The 18,559-nt window shown below is 38.3% G+C and overlaps 3 protein-coding genes across 10 annotated transcripts in view; 1 reads left to right on the top strand and 2 right to left on the bottom strand.

Annotated features, from left to right (window-relative positions):
* Positions 1-1,370, bottom strand: part of fam49bb (family with sequence similarity 49 member Bb) — a 53,805-nt gene extending 52,435 nt beyond the window's left edge. For 2 of the 3 annotated variants that reach the window (XM_047808811.1, XM_047808812.1), the window contains exon 1: positions 1,032-1,370. The gene's annotated coding sequence lies outside the window, so the exon portion shown is untranslated. The remainder of the gene's footprint in view (positions 1-1,031) is intronic. The other variant, XM_027173114.2, reaches the window with a different exon arrangement.
* Positions 1,371-2,126: 756 nt separating this feature from the next.
* si:dkey-37o8.1 (Elongation factor 1-alpha-like) lies at positions 2,127-4,535 on the top strand. Its single transcript, XM_027173090.2, has 7 exons — positions 2,127-2,389; positions 2,473-2,652; positions 2,745-3,041; positions 3,123-3,273; positions 3,378-3,634; positions 3,830-4,064; positions 4,199-4,535. Exons 1-7 carry the CDS (start codon positions 2,246-2,248, stop codon positions 4,309-4,311), a joined length of 1,377 nt encoding a protein of 458 aa, XP_027028891.1. The 5' UTR covers positions 2,127-2,245; the 3' UTR covers positions 4,312-4,535.
* A 701-nt stretch (positions 4,536-5,236) lies between these two features.
* Positions 5,237-18,559, bottom strand: part of asap1b (ArfGAP with SH3 domain, ankyrin repeat and PH domain 1b) — a 74,635-nt gene continuing 61,312 nt past the window's right edge. For 3 of the 6 annotated variants that reach the window (XM_027172975.2, XM_027173001.2, XM_047808801.1), the window contains 6 exons: positions 13,393-13,554; positions 7,596-7,674; positions 6,858-6,922; positions 6,277-6,755; positions 5,963-6,085; positions 5,237-5,798 (listed from right to left, as the gene is read on the bottom strand). In XM_027172975.2, coding sequence (XP_027028776.1) covers positions 5,724-5,798; positions 5,963-6,085; positions 6,277-6,755; positions 6,858-6,922; positions 7,596-7,674; positions 13,393-13,554 — 983 coding nt within the window. In that variant the 3' untranslated portion in view covers positions 5,237-5,723. Of the gene's footprint in view, positions 5,799-5,962; positions 6,086-6,276; positions 6,756-6,857; positions 6,923-7,595; positions 7,675-13,392; positions 13,555-17,760; positions 17,830-18,559 lie in introns of all 6 variants that reach the window. The other 3 variants (XM_047808802.1, XM_047808803.1, XM_027173010.2) reach the window with 2 other exon arrangements.

The following is an 18,559-nucleotide window of genomic DNA, read 5'->3' as shown; positions in this document are numbered from 1 at the left end:
CAGACTCCAAACAGGTTTGAAATGGATTTTATGTAAACGCCACAAAACAGAAATGTTCTCATGTCATAGACAGACAGACAGACAGACAGACAGACAGACAGACAGACAGACAGACAGACAGACAGACAGATAGATAGATAGATAGATAGATAGATAGATAGATAGATAGATAGAGATAGGTAGATAGACAGATAGATGGATAGACAGATAGACAGATAGACAGATAGATAGATAGATGGAGATATACAGACAGATAGACATAGATAGATAAATAGATAGACATAGATAGATAGATAGATAGATATATAGATAGATAGATAGATAGATAGATAGATAGATAGATAGATAGATAGATAGAAAAAAACATAATATGATGGTTTATGCAACTGATTGGTCTAAAGCACTAGATATAAATAGTTGAGGGTTTTATTTTTTAGCTTATATCACACAATGAAACAAGATCTATTCATTTGATAAATGCATTTCATGAATGCTGTACAATCTAGACACACTCTGGCTTAACTGCATTATTATTTTATAGTATTATTATGTCATCTATCATTATAGTATCATACACAATGCCACTGATCTCCAAGTTTATATTCACGTATCCTGAAATGAAGAATGTAAAAATAAACACCTGATACACCTTTTTGCATAACATGCAGTCTTTTATATGTCACGTTTAGTTATAGACACCTGTCTGATTACAGCGAGATCAGACTCCATGCTGGTGCAGCAGCAGCCTGTTTACTGTAGTTACCGTTATGCTGGTGTCTAATCTCTCTAGTTTTCTGGTGTCGATACCAAACTACAGATCAACTTTAATATGACTGTAAAGGCGCCAGATTTCACAAGTTGTCCATGTCGTGTGTTCTGAACAACCAGGAGCACAAACACACGCTGGTTCATTCACATGAGCTGCCTCGCCTTATAACACTTCCCCATTCACTCTCAATGTTTATTCACAACACGACACCGGGACAACATAGTGACCGGAATCAAGCATCGAGTTTAAAAATGACACATACCTTGACGTGTAAATCTGGTAGAAACGTTTAGAAGCCTGGATCCGACGCCTAAGATCCGGGAAGACTGAGTTACTTCTCTCTTTAACTGTCTAACTGCTATTTCCGGGTTGGTGAAACGTCATCGCTCCAAACGTCCTCGAGCAGGTTCAAAAGCAACGAGCCATTAAAAAAGCATAACAATTAGATCTCTCTCTCTCACACACACACACACTCACTCACTCACTCACGCAAGCACGCACGCACACACGCACGCACACGTGGTACTAACTGTATACAGTAAATAAGGTATTGTTGTGAATATCTGCTAATTGGACCTGCTACAAACGTCCATAGTAATGATTTAAATGATGGTCGACTGCCCCTTGTGGTTACAGCAAGTAACTGCGTGAACGCCACACCTGATATGTTCCGTTATTTAGGGCACCGTTTCCCAAGCGTTCTCCTGAAGTGCGCATGCGCAGCTTTCCCATCTCTAACATATATCTTTGGACTTAATGAAGTTTTTTTTTTTAAAGGGTAGGTTTACAAGTAACAGCGTGGATGCAACATCTAGATAAAACTGTACAAGCTCACAGGTTACCAGGTCTGGTCCTACACATTGTCCTGCACAGTTTAATGGATGATGGAAGAGCTGTTTAATGGTTCATTAGTTGTATCAGGTGGCTGGAAGCTACATACATATATATATATATATATATATATATATATATATATATATATATATATATATATATATATATATAGAGAGAGAGAGAGAGAGAGAGAGAGAGAGAGAGAGAGAGAGAGAGGCAAGAATTCATGCATTACCAAAGATTGGGACCTACTTTAATAAATTGTATTATTTGTTGTGGCCCTGAGTGTTCGTGATCATGTTCCTTTAACTGACACACATTAAATGAACTGACTGATCAGTTAATCAGGTGTTTCAGGATTGTAAACACTCATGTTTAGGTTAAATGGTTCTCAAAACCAAGGGAACCTGCCTTGGAAACGCAGCCTGGTGCGTAATTGGAGAGCGCAGTGAAGCAGATGGGCGTGTGTTTGTGATTGTGAGCGCACCTGAAGCGCATTATAGTGCTCTATTTATTTAAAGTGCGGGGGCTATTTCAACTAAAAAGTGTGGTGGTTTTTTTTTATGTAAACGCTCGCCGAACTTAACGGTTTAACCTGCTGTTGGCTTTTTTTTTGGTGCTACGAGCTGAATAAACGCTGATATGGCAAAAGAAAAGATTCACATCAACCTTGTTATCATAGGTCATGTTGACAGTGGAAAGTCAACCACCACTGGTCATCTTGTGTATAAGTGTGGTGGTGTTGATCCAAGAACCCTGGAGAAATATGAGACGGCTGCAGCCCAGGTTGGTGTGTGTGTGTGTGTGTGTGTGTGAGATAACAAAATTATTATTATTCTCCTCAAGTTGACTTTCAATGATTTTTCCAGATGGGGAAAGGTTCCTTCAAGTATGCCTGGGTTCTTGACAAGCTTAAGGCAGAACGAGAGCGTGGCATCACCATTGACATTTCCTTGCTGAAGTTCAACACTCAGAAGTATGTGTTCACAATAATTGATGCACCTGGTCACCGGGACTTTATTAAGAACATGATTACAGGAACTTCACAGGTAATGGTTGCTGTTAATTTTAAGAATGTTTCAGGATGCAGACATTTTTCCTTTTTATAGATTTGTGATTTTTGTTTTTAATTCATCTGCAGGCTGATGCTGCTCTGCTGGTTGTATCTGCTGCAAAGGGTGAGTTTGAGGCTGGCATATCCCGTAATGGTCAGACAAGGGAGCATGTCTTGCTGGCCTACACCCTAGGCGTCAAGCAGCTTGTTGTATGTGTTAACAAAATGGACCTCACTGAGCCTCCTTTCAGCCAGAAACGTTATGAGGAAGTAGTAAAAAATGTAACCGTTTTTATCAAGAAGATTGGATTTGACCCAGCTGCGGTGCCTTTTGTTCCCCTATCTGGTTGGTGTGGTGACAACATGCTTGCACCGTCACAGAAGGTAAGCCAATATTCTATGTAAAAATTCTAGGTTCATACATGTTGCTATTGTGTAAGGGTTACATTAAACACTTTTTGCTAGATGTCTTGGTTTAAGGGATGGAAGATCAAGAGAAAAGATGGCTTTTCAAGTGGCAAGACTCTGTTGGAAGTGCTTGATTCCTTGTACCCGCCAGTACGCACTGCCAGCAAACCTCTTCGTCTACCACTTCAGGATGTATATAAAATCGGAGGTTGTGCTTATGATCTAAATTAATCCTTGCAGTAAATATTCATTTTGGAATAGTTTCAGTGAGCTTAAGGTTTCTGGTTTGTTCACCCTTGCTCTTTTGACTAGGTGTTGGCACAGTTCCTGTGGGCAAAATTGAAACTGGGATTCTGAAGCCTGGGATGGTTTTGACCTTCTCACCAGCTAAGCTGACTGCAGAGGTTAAATCCATTGAGATGCATCACCAGGGGCTGCAGACAGCTCTGCCTGGGCACAATGTGGGCTTCAACATTAAGAATGTTGCAGTCAAGAACTTGCGACGTGGCGATGTAGCTGGTAATGCCCAGCAAGACCCACCATCTGATGTGAACAGCTTTATTGCTCAGGTAGAATATGTACACTGATCTTGCCAATAAGGTCTAAATCTGTTACAGTAAATTGAACTGATTCAGCCTTGACTTTGACCATTCTACAGTCCTTGCTCCTAACCTTAAGCATAGTTCTAAAGTCTCTCCCAATCCTTTGGAAAGGGCATAAACGGTTCATTACTAATGTCTCATTCTCATTCCACCCCCCCCCAGGTTATTATTCTTAATCACCCTGGTAAAATCAAAAGTGGTTACTCTCCTGTGCTGGACTGCCATACCACCCATGTCACATGTAGCTTTACAGAGTTGCAGGAGAAGCTTGATCGTCGCACAGGGAAGAAACTGGAAGACCTGCCTCATTTCTTGGTCTCTGGAGATGCTGCCACAGTCAAATTTGTTCCGATCAAACCACTCTGTGTAGAGAGCTTCTTCAGCTATCCACCTTTAGGTAAGATCTTGTAAATCTGTTAACCTGGATGTAACATGCCTGATCACTTTTGCAGTAGGGTTCCAGAAGAGTTGATAACTTGCTTATTTCTTAATTGAAAATTAGCATGCTACTAAAATTACCATTCCTTTTAGGGCGGTTTGCTGCAAGAGACCTGAAGCAGACTGTTGCTGTTGGGGTGATTAAGTCAGTGGAGAAGGTGAATCAAGTGAGAAGGACTGCACAAAAAGTTCAAGTATTAAAATGAGTTGATCATTTAGCCCTTTTATTACAATCCTTTGTTTACCAGCAGTCTGGTATATAAACCTTAAGAGGTTGAATTTGAGTTTGCTTTTTATTGTTCAAGTTATGTTGACTTGCAAGTTAAACTGCTGCTTTTAGTTGAATGCCAATGTTTATGCTGTAAGTAAATGGAGACTCTGTACCAGTTATTTCTAGACTGCAAAATAAATTTGATTTTGTCTTGTGCAATTCTGTGTTGGATTTTTATTTATAAAGCCTGGGTAGGACTAGCCGTTCTGCCCTTTTTCCCTTCCATGGATCCCATGACCTATAGCACAGGATAATGCTTATGTATGGTATTGGCAAAAAACAAAGGTGATTCATAATACTGCCTTTATCAGAGGTTCCATCTTGTACTAGTGACATGCTGACAGCATTTATTTCCTTTCAGCTCAAAGGCTTAATTTTATTGTCTTTTAAACATTACAATTAACATTTACTCATTAGAGAATCAAGTGGCAAGTAGTTTTACTGTCTTTCATTTGAAATAACCTGAGTGACCTGCTTTAACAGTCTGACATGGTAGCAAATTGCTCAAGGTCGTACTCAATTATCCACAATGGTGCTTTGTTCTCTGGCTAATGCCATAAGGTTTAATTCTTCCAAGCATCACTTCTGTGATGTCAAAATGCTAAACGTATCAGCCACCTTAATCACTGTATTGGAGTGACCAGATTATGGGACAATGACCAGTGTTTTCTTAAAGGGGAGAAGAAAGTGAATTTCATGAAGGGTGAGGTACAGATCAACAGTGGCTGCTGAATAGAACAAGGCCTGATGAGATTTAATCTCAGTAGGTGTGTACATCTCAGGTTCATGACACAAGATGTGAATTATCACTGGATGGGCTATAGTGGTATGTTAAATGTAGAGGTAAAAACAAGCAGGAATACTGTCAATGGTCATCCCATCATTGTGCCATTTGATACAATACCAGCATTTATCAATTTGCATTAATACTTTACAATTCACTGCACTCCTTGTATGGAGTGCTGCCAGGTAAAATACAGGTATACAACATTTTACTTTCTTGCCACACTAACAGGTTTGCATATTTACACACAATAACTCCTGTGTATACTGTATTTGTGTGCAGCCAACATCACTATGTACAGTCATCATATACAAAAGCACTTGAAAACAGCTGAAGTGAAGGATGTTGGCTAAATACTAGGTTTCAGCTGTGCTGAACAGGAACGGAAACACTGGTGAAGCTAGATATTCATTCACACTGCACCTCTGTGTTGGGGAAGAAGTTAATAAGAGGTTTCAGTTTTTGTGGTGCTCGTTTTCTTGTTTTAAAAGTCCTGTGGAGGTTCCAACAGCTATTTACAGGTTTCTCTTTATAAGAGAAGAGCAAGGTGGGATGGCTGTGTGTCAGTCAGACAGGATATGGACAAAGGACATAGGGAAAACACCTTTTCTCTCTGGCTGACCTTCTATATGTCCAATCTGAGGGGAAAAAATGACACAAAAACAAAATAGATATCACATTATAGATTTAGTCCCTCCAATGCTATTATAAAACGTCCACTATTAAGTTTTTTACAAGATTTTGGAACATGGTTATGTGGATTTGCCAAAAAGACATTTATAATTTAAGACTTTCTACTCACCCACCACTCTGGATCCTCCTCCCCTGTTACCACAATGACCTCGCCTTCTACAAATGTGAGCTCGTCATCATTATCTGCCTGACAGTCATAGATGGTCTTCACTCGCCGCAGTTTAATCTTCCCCTACATTCAAATGATACACCTTATCAGCCTGACATTCTTCATGAAGAATGACAAGCAAAAATATTTGTGATACACCACTTGATGTTACACAAACCTTTCCAAAGAGTTTAACAGTTCTTTAAAGCTGAATTATTAAATCACCAGCCACCATGACACAGAAAAGTAATTATTGAAAATCTTCACTAACTCACTGTACTGATTTTCCTCGGAAGCGGTACGGGAGTTTCTGGGCCGGATGCCAGGCTCCCGTTGGTGTCTTCAGTGGAGTGAGTGAGCTGAGGTAATGGTTCAGCTTGTTGATTAGTCTCAGGCACCTCTTCAGGAGGCTTGAGTGCAGATTCAGTGACTACATGTTTGGAATTAGAGAGGTCAGAAAAGAGTGGTTTGGGTGGGAGGTCTTTGAGTTGAGGTTTGGGTGGTAGGTCTCCCAACTGTGGTTTGGGGGGCAGGTCAAAGTGTTGTGGTTTTGGGGGAAGTTCTCCAGGTTTAGGTGGTACTTCTGAAATCTGAGGTTTAGGTTGGAGGTCCCCTTGCTGGGATTTATCCAATAAATTGACTTTCTGTGGTGTGTCTGACCCTGGAGGAGACTTCTGGAACAGCACTTGCTCTGGAGGCTGGCTGGGTTTGTCCACTGATGGATAGTGAATTGTTTCTGTTTTACGCAGGACAACTAAGGACACAACCAACAAGCATCAGTTTTCAGCAAATATAGCTATGAAAAGTGCCATGTTCCTTGGCTTGAAATCTTCCAATCAAACAAGATAAAACTTACACTTCTGAGGTAGTGTGGGAAGGACCCTTGGCCCAAGTGTAGCTTTAGTGGTACTCGATGCTGTGCTGAGAAACAATTAAAACAATCCAACTGACAGACTGATACAAAATATTTAAAAAGCAATTGGATGACTTCTCTCTTATTACAGTTTAAGAGCCGATTCTTTACAGAACTAATCTCTGACACACGAATATGTCTGCTGATCAAAGCCATTGGAAGGTATTTATGTACACCTGAAATAAAATTACTATGTGCACTGTGATCAGGACTAAAACCTTAAATGTATTCTTTGCTAAGAAAGCCAATTTGAAATGCTTGTAAAGATCTCTATATGGAACCATGTTTCCACCTGTCCACATAGCTTTGCTTTGCACGTCTAAAGGCTGGTGACAAAGTTACTTTCGACCTATACATCTTTACTGTATTGTGTGACCTTTCCAATGCAAATGAACCATGCTAATGGTTCACCTGCACCACAAAGGCCTTAACAGTTCAGCTGTTTGAGTGGTTTCATAGGAAGCTAGAGTAAAATAGAGAAAAACAAAATAATACAAGCTTAAAACTGCAGCTAAAAGTCCAATATATTTAAAGATGCGATTTTAATTTTAAAAAGATTGCAGCAAAAATGACATGTCTTTGAACTTGAACTGTATTATTGATGTAAACCTGGAAAAAGATAAATAATTCAACACAAAACATTCTAATTGAGGCCTTAAACCAGTTATATAATCTATTTACCTTTGTTGTTGTTGTATGCCTTCAAATCGGTTTGTTATAGGTGACATTTTATTGATTGAAGGAGGTGTGGAGTCAGTTCCTGAAAGTATGGGATACATATCAACATAATAATAATAATAATAATAATAATAATAATAATAATAATAATAATAATAATAATAATAATAATAAATCATTTTACACACATTACATTTCTGCCACTCAAGCAAATGCACAACAGATTGGTTTATATTTCTGTGTTGATGCGTATCTGCATATTTTATCACATGGAGAAGACACAGGGACGCTCTAAAAATCTAACTATAGATTTGGTTCTGTATGTCAACCAGCCTACAGATCAGTGACACTGACAGGAGAGGAGGTTGCAGATTTAATTTGATTAAAAAAACAATGAGATAGGATACAGTTTTTTGTTGTTGTTGTTATTATTACTTTACTTGGCTAACATTTTTTGTACATCAAATCTATGTTTATGAGTTCAGATTATGGTCTATGGAGAAAGAAGTTAACTAGCAGCAAGCTAACAAAATGTGGGCATGATATTTCAACTAAAGTCCAAATTTAATTACAATAAAAATAACTAATCAATAAAATACTCTTTAGTGGAATCCAGGGCAATCTGAATGAAAAAAGTATCTATCTATATTGGACAAGAACTATGGATAATAATTTGAATCATCGTTTAAATGGAAGAATAGCAGCCATGCATATGTTTTTTCTTTGATTAATTTCATATTTGCAAGTGTATTCTACACAGATATGTTTGGGACACTAAACAATAATAAAAGGTTGTGTAAATAACTGTTTCAGATCTTAATATATTTTAAATCATTATGAGGCAAATGCAATATTGACTTAGTTACATGGATAACTTGCACATGGAAAAAGTTGATAAAACCTCATTTGAGTATAAAGTGCAATACTGTAATCTGTCATTATACTGTCTTCTAATGGACTGTAATGTAAAACATACCAAATCAATAAAAGCTGAACCCTATGTGACTATTTTTCACTGAAACATTTTGCGTTAAATTCTGATGGTTCATGTAACATGCCCTCTAGTGCACACACTTACATTATGTGCCAATATGAAGATTTCACAATGTGCAAATATCATTTCAAGATGCTCCGATGTGCTCGCAGATACGCAATTGCAGAAATATAATTCAGTGCAGAAATCGCATAAACCAGGCAATGCTCAGTGGTCCAAGAGACATGATCAACTATAATTTTCCAAATTAAGCTATATACACATATAACATAGAAAAAATAACAGGGTGTTGCAATATAAAAAAAATAAACCAAGATAAATAATGTTAGATAGTTTTCCACCATTAATGTTATAGCAATTAACAAAACTCAAGTGAAAATGATTATGGGTATAAGAAAAGTTTTAGAGATTATAAAGAAAAAAGAAAAGCTAAAATAATCTAGCTGCATAAGTGTGCAGACCCTTTTATAATGGGCCATGTGACTGTAAATTAGAAGTAACCAATCACATTCAAACTCTTGTTCAAAAGTATGAGCAAAAATCATCATTCTGTCATTGTTGAAGAAATTCTGTTCAGCTATTTCTATAGGATTTTCTTGATATGTTGGTTTCATCAGACTGCAGATGCTACAGTCCGTAAAAAGGACTTTGTAGAAAATGAAGAACATTTTGCAGCACAGTCACATAACATCCAGAAATCTTATTAGTTAAGAACCTGTAGTGAAGCATGGTTGTGGCAGCATGCGGGGGCTGCTTCTAAATGTCATATCTAAAAATCAGCAAATAAAAGCTGAAAATCTGATCCATCAGCTCATTCATTTTGATTTCAAAGTCAAATGTCTTCAGGATGTAGCAAAAACAAAATAAATGGCTTTGTCATTCCAATACTTTCAGAAAGGAATGCAGATTCAAGGTGGGAAAAAATCCAACACTTATCTTGGTTTCATTTTTTACATCACAAAACCCTACAATTTTAACAGGGGTATAGAGAAGTTTTAAATAAACTGTATTTTCTACGAAATAAAGACTATGACCATGCCTGGCCTTTGCAGTTACAGAAAATCCTCATAAACATGCAAAGTGGGAGAAAGACAACGAGTTCAGAAGAAAACAAGAGGTCAGGATTGGTAGTCTGAGCCTTCCATTAGCAGCATTGTGTTTTGGAAAAGTTGCTAATCTTTTAAGGAACAGTCCAGCTATGTGTACATGTGCACATTTCTATCTACAAATGCGATCATTTGTGTCTTTGTTGTTTCCAGACAAAGTACTCTGTGTAGCTGATACATACGCTCAAGTATCGTAAGCAAAGAAGAAACAAAGTGAAAAAACAGTTATATCACAAACATAAAACAAACACCATCATTAACCAAAGGGATATGAACAAGGTCATGAATAACAACTGAATGAATTAATCAGGGTCCCATTCCTCATTTATGGTTAATCTAAGCCAAATCTATATGCTCTCTGATGCTCTCGCAGAAGGGGAAAACCGCTGCTAAGCATCCACCTGGCGAATCTCTGCTCTCTACCCAACAACACGGACGAACTCCTTCTGCTCACCCGGAAAAATAAGGATTTTTCGAACTCTGCTGCTCTCTGCTTCATGGAAACCTGGCTGAACGACACCATTCCGGACAGCGCATTAAGTCTGCTGGGCTTTCAGCTCTTTAGAGCAGACCGCGACGAAGAATCAACGGGGTTTTTACATCAATGAAAGGTGGTGTTCTGATGTAACTGAGTTAAAGATGATGTGCTGTCCAGATCTCGAAACGCTCTTCATTAACTGCAAACCGTTCTATTCGCCGTGGGAACTTTGCTCGTTCATTCTGGTGAGTGTTTACATTCCACCGCAAGCACACATGAGCTCAGCCCTACAGACACTCGCTGATCTGATCACAGAGAGTGAGCAAAAACATCCGGACTCTGTATTAATAATTCTTGGGGACTTTAATAAAGTGATTCTTTCACGTGAATTGCCTAAATACAGACAGTTCATCTGATACCGACCTACAGGCAGAAACTAAAAACAGCTAAACCTGTATTAAGGACTGTAAAAAGATGGACTAAGGAAGCGGAGCAGGATTTACAAGCCTGTTTCTCTCTCACTGACTGGTCTGTTTTTGAAGATGCTGCCACCGACCTGGACGAGCTCACAGAGACTAACATCATATACTGTATTAGTTTCTGTGAGGATTTGTGTATTCCTACCAGGACTCACTTAACTTACAACAATGATAAACCATGGTTCACTGCAAAACTCCGTCAGGCCAAAGTGGATGTTCACAGGAATGGGGATAGAGTCTTGTACAAACAGGCCAAATACACACTGGAAAAGGAGATCAGAGTGACAAAGAGAAATTATTCTGAAAAGCTACGGGCTCAGTTTTCCTCCAACGACTCAGCTTCAGTGTGGAACGGTCTGAAAGCCATCACCTACACGACACCATCCCCCAGCACTGTGGTGAATCAACAACTGGCAGACGACCTGAACGAGTTCTACTGTAGGTTTGAAAAAGCTTAATTCTCACCTCCTGTAACCCCCGACTCCAAAACACCTAAAATTCAGTTCAGTGAAGATGGTGTGTGTCAGGTCTTCAAGAAGAACAAAAGAAGAATGTCTCCAGGCCCAGACAGTGTTTCACCAGCCTGTCTGAAAACCTGTGCTGATCAACTGGCCCCCATCTTTACACAGATATTCAACAAGTCACTGTAGCTGTCTGAAGTACCCTCATGCTTCAAAAGCTCCACCATCATCCCTGTCCCAAAGAAACCCAAAATTGACTACAGACCTGTGGCTCTAACATCTGTGGTCATGGAATCATTTGAAATACTGGTTCTGGCTTATCTGAAGGACATTACTGGACCCGTACTGGACTCTCTGCAGTTTGCCTACAGAGCAAACAGGTCTGTGAATGATGCGGTCAGTATGGGACTGCATTATGTTCTGCAGCATCTGGACAGACCAGGGACTTATGTGAGGATCCTGTTTGTGGACTTCAGCTCTGCTTTCAACACCATCATCCCATCACTCCTACAGCCCAAATTAACCCAGCTCTCTGTGCCCTCCTCTGTCTGTCAGTGGATCACCAGCTTTCTCACAGACAGGCATCAGCTAGTGCGACTGGGAAAACTCAAATCTAGCACCCGCACCATCAGCACTGGTGCCCCCAAGGGCTGTGTTCTCTCCCCACTGTTCTTCTCCCTGTACACGAATGACTGCACCTCTAATGACCCCTCTGTCAAGCTCCTGAAGTTTGCAGACGACACCACCTCATCCAGGACGGTGACGAGTCTGCTTACAGACTGGAGGTTGAGCGGCTACCTGGAGCTGAACACGCTCAAGACAGTGGAGATGATCGTGGACTTCTTGAGAAACGGCCCTGCTCTCACCCCACTCACCATAATGGACAGCATTGTTACAGCAGTGGAGTCATTCAGATTCCTGGGAACCACAATCTCCCAGGACCTGAAGTGGGACATTCACATTGACTCCATTGTGAAAAAGGCTCAGCAGAGGTTGTACTTCCTTCACCAGCTGAGGAAGTTCAACCAGTCACAGGATCTGCTGAAACAGTTCTACACTGCTATCATTGAATCCATCCTCTGCACCTCAGTGGCTGTTTGGTTCAGCTCAGCTACCCAATACGACCTCAGAAGACTACAGAGGGTAGTCCGGACTGCTGAGCGAATCATTGGCACAACTCTCCCCACTTTCCAAGACCTGTACATCTCCAGAGTGAGCAAAAGGGCAAAGAAAATCACTCTGGGCCCGTCACATCCAGCACACTCACTCTTTGAACAGTTGCCATCTGGCCGACGCTACAGAGCCCTGAGCACCAAAACAACCAGATATAGGAACAGTTTCTTCCTTCAGGCAATCCATCTGATGAACACTTAACATACATCTGATGAACACCTAATATACACAGAACAAACCCTATTCTTACATTGTTTACACATACTCATTTATATTTGCACAACTATACTTCAATTTGCAGTTATATTTGAATTAGCACATTCTTTTTTTTCCACTGTACATACAATTGTCTATTATATATGTGTTCATTTCTTATCATTGCCATTCTGTTTACACCGTGGAGCCAAGTATGTGAAAACATACTTGGCAATAAAGACCTTTCTGAATTCTTCTAAATCTTTCTGATTCTGATTTCAATTATTAACTCAGTTATAGTTAATATACTGTAGGCTCCAGTTATAGCCTCCAGCACTGTTTGTAATGAAACCTGACTTAAAAGAGACGTGTAATAATTCAATAGCTGATGGGAAACTACCACAGGGGAGTAGAAAACAATGTCAGAAAGCTGAAATTTCTTGTACATGTAAAGAAAAGGAGAGCTACTGTACAGGAAGCTAGTTCAAGATGTATTTGAATAAGAATGTCAATTTACTGTTACCATAAAATTAATTTCTAACTGCAATTAGTAGAATAATGCTAAACAAAGCAACAAACTGTCACAAAATGAAAATTGCATATTTCAATTCATACATAAATGTCTGATCTTTTTAATTTTCAATAAGTAAGAAACACAGCAATAAATAATCTAAAACTGAAATCAGCAAGTTCTCAACATGAGACATTTCTCATCATAGTCATATTGAGTTATAAGAAAAGTTTCCTGGTATGATGATGGGGGATTCAGATGTTAATATTAGATGTTAAATAAACCCCTCACATTGTCACCTTGGATTAAACTCATGACCATCTACCTGACTTGTTAAGCCAGGCAGGATAAATGAAGATTGGTTTTAGACCTGAGTGATTTGCATAGACCCACAAGAGCACACCTTTACACACAGATGAATATGAGAGTGGGGTAGGGGGGTCTGACAGCGTGCGTTTGTGGCCAGGAGGAGGAGGCGGGGGTCTCTTCTTGGATAGCATGGAGCTGCTGTTAGCAGGGATCTGGAAGCCAGGGGAGAGAGGGGAGGATGACGACGATGGCAGGGCTAGAAAAAGGGTAAACAAACACAAACAGAAATCCAAAAATACTAAATCAAAACATGATGCAATGAGATCATGGGGATCAGCAATGACGGATATATTTTACTGTTCAGATAAATAGAAGGAAGAAAATGAGGGAGGAAAGAGAACAGAATGAGGAAATGGTCAAGGGGGAAAACAAAAGCTGTGGTCAAGTTCACCTGCAGAATTAATTGTATTGTAAATAATTCATTTAACATTTAATGTTGCATTTAATTTTGTTTAGCAGTTTGTTTTAGCTTAAATTTGTTTACCTAAAGCTAGCTAACTGAACACTAAATCATTTTTTTATTGAATCTGGTGCATTAGACCATGATTTCCCCATTCCTGTTTTGATATGCACATATTAATATTTGCAGAATTTATATTCTTTATATTGATTGTTGTTTAGATTTAGCCTTTAACAGAATCAAACATTTCATGTCAGTAGGAATCAGATACATTGCACAAACACAGAGTGGTGTTAAAGAATCCTCATATATCATTGTTTAGAAGATGCTGAATAATTTTCTGTATCACCAATTCTGTAGTTCTACAACTACAATACAAATAATAGATTTCTGTTAACACACTCATTCTGATAAGTTTTAATTAACATTCTACACAATATATGGTTAATTAAAACTAGTTTAAAATAGTGTTATTTAACAAAGCATGATTTGACTAAGTTTTATTAATTTTATGGAGACATTTATAGGGATAGATGTTAAGAGATATATAGTAACTTACTCAAACTTAATGTCTACACATCTGTAAAGCTGCTTCGAGACAATGTAAATTGTTAAAAGCGCTATACAAATAAATGGAATGGAATTTATTTAGCAGGTACGCAATGCGTCTTCTTGAGATGACAAGAGGAAGAAGAAAGGAACCTGACTTAAAAAGGAATCTACCTCCTTATGGCTTATACCATTATGTGCAATTATGATTCATTTCCCTGCCACAACTAAAGACTATACAGTCTTTATTGAGTGTGTTGAAAGGATCTTTATTAAGAGCATCAGATCATTATGATTTCAGAATAAGCTTTTAGAACACTGTTATTTAACAAAGAAAAATGTACACAACATCATTTTGAAATTGCGGTGGTATAAGTGGAATGGGGCAGTCGTGGCCTAATGGTTAGAGAGTCTGATTCTTAACCCAAAAGGTTGTGGGTTCGAGTCTCGGGCCGGCCACGACTGAGGTGCCCTTGAGCAAGGCACCAAACCCCCCAACTGCTCCCCAGGCGCTGCAGCAGAAATGGCTGCCCACTGCTCCGGGTGTGTGTGTGTGTTCACTGCTGTGTGTGTGCACTTTGGATGGGTTAAATGCAGAGAACAAATTCTGAGTATGGGTCACCGTACTTAGCCGTATGTCACGTCACTTTAGAAGGAATAAAACAGAACAGGCTGTTTCAAGATTATACATCATGCCACCTTATTGAATATTATACTTTGAAAAGCTGTTATCAACTAATTTACAATGATTATGTGCTCAAACAATTTAATTCCTAAATTGTCTGAATGATCATTATTTCAGTAACAAAAATCATCAAACAAAAGTTACTCCTTAGGTTCCAGTGATCCTGACTGTAGCTGTTATTCCTCAGATAACAATTGCTAAAATAGTTAATAACTTCACTCTGATACAAGGGGCTTTTAATACATTTAGCTGTGCTTGTAGCTTATAGAAAATAAATGATTTATAATTGCAAAATGGCTTCCTATTTTTGATTTGGTTTCTCTCAAGGTTTCTCCCTCTTGTCACCTCCTTGTGTTTCCTTGCCATCACTGCCTATTGATTTCTCTTTAGAAATAGTTTTAAACTACACATTTCTTTATTATTTTTAGATTTAGCTTTTTGTTTGTGAGAATCTATATTTTAAAAACAATTCAAAACTTTTCTTAAAAGTGCCATAAATGTATACATAAAATTTAATGAATCATTAGCCACTATCTAGCAACTGTAGATAATTGCAACGCTAAATTCTATCCACATTTTGCCTATGCCCTATGGCACTTTGTGTGAATTATGGGAGTAAATTCGGTTATGACAAACAAATCCTTTGTTGTGGTGTCCCAAGTCAAACACTTTTATCAAGATCTGGAGTCATACTATGACTCTGACTTATTAAAACATCAGCATCCCATACCTTAACAGAGGAATAGGAAGATGATTAGCGCTTTATCCGTTTTATTGTTTTTTGTGTACTTAGAAGCTGATGTAGAGCCAAATCAAAGGCTAAGTGTTTCACATCCTAAAGCTTGAGTTTTTCTATCCATCCTCATAATTTCAGGATGCTCCTGTAATTATGCATCTGCAATACTGTGAAAGGTCAGCAAATTAAAGATAAAACATTTTTCATCATATTCACTAAAGCAAGAAATATGTATTAGTTTGTAACACACAGAAATCATAACAGGAACTAATGCTGTCAGAGCAATCCAGACGCTTCACTACTACATTTACCTGAAGTTAAGCCCATTATCATTTTACAGCAGTGCCCTAAGGAAAAAGATAGATATAATGCACTGCAGATCACAGATGCATATTATAAGACATTTTTCCACAAATACTGTATATCTATATTTGGATTGTGTATGTCTAATTTGAATTTATTTTAATGTTTATGTTATACCAGCGCTCACTGTGTTTTCTGAGGGCAAGATTTTTATATTAAACTTGACCCACCATGAAATATGTCATGATAAGTTGGAGATTTAAAAGAAATGTTAAAGAACAAAGCTTTATATATATATATAATGAAGGAAGGAGATGTCAGGATTGAAGAAACTGCGATGGTGGAAGAAACTGGATGACTCTAGAATCACAGACAGTGGAAGCCGGAGGGAAGCGTAAATATGAGTGAACTTAAGAGAATGCATCAGCAAGAAATTGCTGGAAAAAATCTTCACAATAAAACAGACAGCATGTGACATTTAGAAAGAAAGGTTTTCTAAAACTGAGAACAATATTTCTCAAGGTATGCTAACTAGTGCACAATAGAAAACAATTAGAACTTCTGTATTTCAGCAGCCAATGAAAAGCTCAGACAAAGATCAGGAAAATTGAGCAAAGGCTCAGGCGAAGCTGTGATGAAACATTCCTGTAGCAACTGATCATGCAGTTCTAACTGCAATTGAAAGATATATGGAACAAAACTTGTGGATTCATGTCATTATTAGTGTCAGCATCATGTTATGTAACTAACAATGACAATGGTCAGTCAATATACAGTGAGGGGAAATATGTATTTGAACACCTGTGTTTTTCTTATTTAATATACCTTCTGTGCACACATCTATTTTAAACCTCATTTCACAGGGAACTCTTGTGGAAGTGAGGAAGTTTAGAACAGTGGGAATGGGCAAATTTCATGCACTAACATACACAGACAGTCAGGTCCATAAACATTTAGTAAATATCAGTTATTAGTTTTTAGTTAAAGTGAAGTATTCTAGCTTTAATGTAAGGGCACTGAATAACAGGCTGTTTGCCTCTTATATTTACATTTAGCAAACTCCAGAGTGACTTACATCTTATACTGAGCACTTTGGGGTTAAGGGCCTTGCTCAAGGGCCCAGCAGTGGTAGCAACTTGGCATTTGAACACAGAACCTTCAATCAGTAATCAAACCACTGACCTACCACTCACCTATATATGGCCAGATATGTGTTATTGCATTATTTTTTTCTGGGGACAAAAACTGAATGGAAAAACAGAAGGTCTTGCATGGCCTAGCTTAGAAGTGAAAATATATGTAGGATTTTGAAACTGCAATGTACTTTGGGGAAAAACTGACAACTGTAACATTGGGAAATATTTGCCAAATGGAATGGACCACAACTGAACCACAAAGCTGCAAAGAACAATTTACCTCTCACCAAAGATGTCTTAATGATGTAATTGCCACGGTTTTGCAATTTTTAATCTGTTCATTTCTGGGGTCTAAATACTTTCCCCCCAATCAATTTTGTATAGGCTTTGAAATACATATATTTGTTCTTATATATAAGTTCAAAGTCAAAAGATTTAAAATAAATATGCACTAGAAGAAAAGTAAACAAACACTTCCCCACACTGTAAATAGATTTAGCCTTTAGAGTCCAAGTCATTTCACTAGACATATATAATCAGGTCCTATCAGGATTAAAAATTAAAGCAAGAATGCAAGAAAGGCAGATAGTCACTGATGTATGGCCGAGTGCTAGTCACAGTAGCATAGTGTGAATGAGAACCGAGGAAGGCCAGAGAAGGAGCTGCAAGAGAGTGAGAGAGAGAAAGAGAGAGAGAGAGAGAGAGAGAGAGAGAGAGAGAGAGAGAGAGAGAGAGAGAGAGAGAGAGGATTTTTCATAGAGGGTGTCATTCATACAGGCAAAGGCATGAACACAATTCTCAAATAAGTCAGAAAAAAAGGGACATTAGATTATAAAACAAAAATAAATTATGCATTCTATTACATTACTGCAAAACATCTTTACCCATTTTTTTTTCTAAACCCTCTTATGCCCCAAATATTGCTGTTCTAGTCCTTAACATTTAAACTGACACTGCTTTGTTGCACAATGGCTATTCTCTGCCCTGATTATGCATTAACTATATAGTTTCACTTCACTTAAAATAAAATGTGCTGAAGATGTGTATACTAAACTGTGTTTACTCTGACTGAATCTCTCTATTTTCCTGTCTTTTCTCCACTCTCACTGCCTCTCATCTCCTCCCACTTCTAGCCCTCCTTCCCTCTCACTCTGCTTGTTGCTTCTCTCTACAGACTAAAGCCATTGTTTTCTTGAGAAGAACATTTGCCTGTTTTGTGTCTAGACACAATATGGCAGTATGTAAATTATTTAACATAGATAAATAACCTACGTCAAGCACTTCATTTTTCAGTATAAGAGGTTACTAAACACAAAAGCATCTTAATACTTTCTGTAAAGCACAAACAAATAATAAAATGCAAGTGGATTTAACATGACATCAAATATCCGA

This window comes from Tachysurus fulvidraco, chromosome 25, assembly GCF_022655615.1.
Source record: "Tachysurus fulvidraco isolate hzauxx_2018 chromosome 25, HZAU_PFXX_2.0, whole genome shotgun sequence".
Classification (NCBI taxonomy): domain Eukaryota; kingdom Metazoa; phylum Chordata; class Actinopteri; order Siluriformes; family Bagridae; genus Tachysurus; species Tachysurus fulvidraco.
The sequence above is the reverse complement of the archived record's forward strand: the minus strand, read 5'-3'. Positions and strand labels throughout refer to the sequence as shown.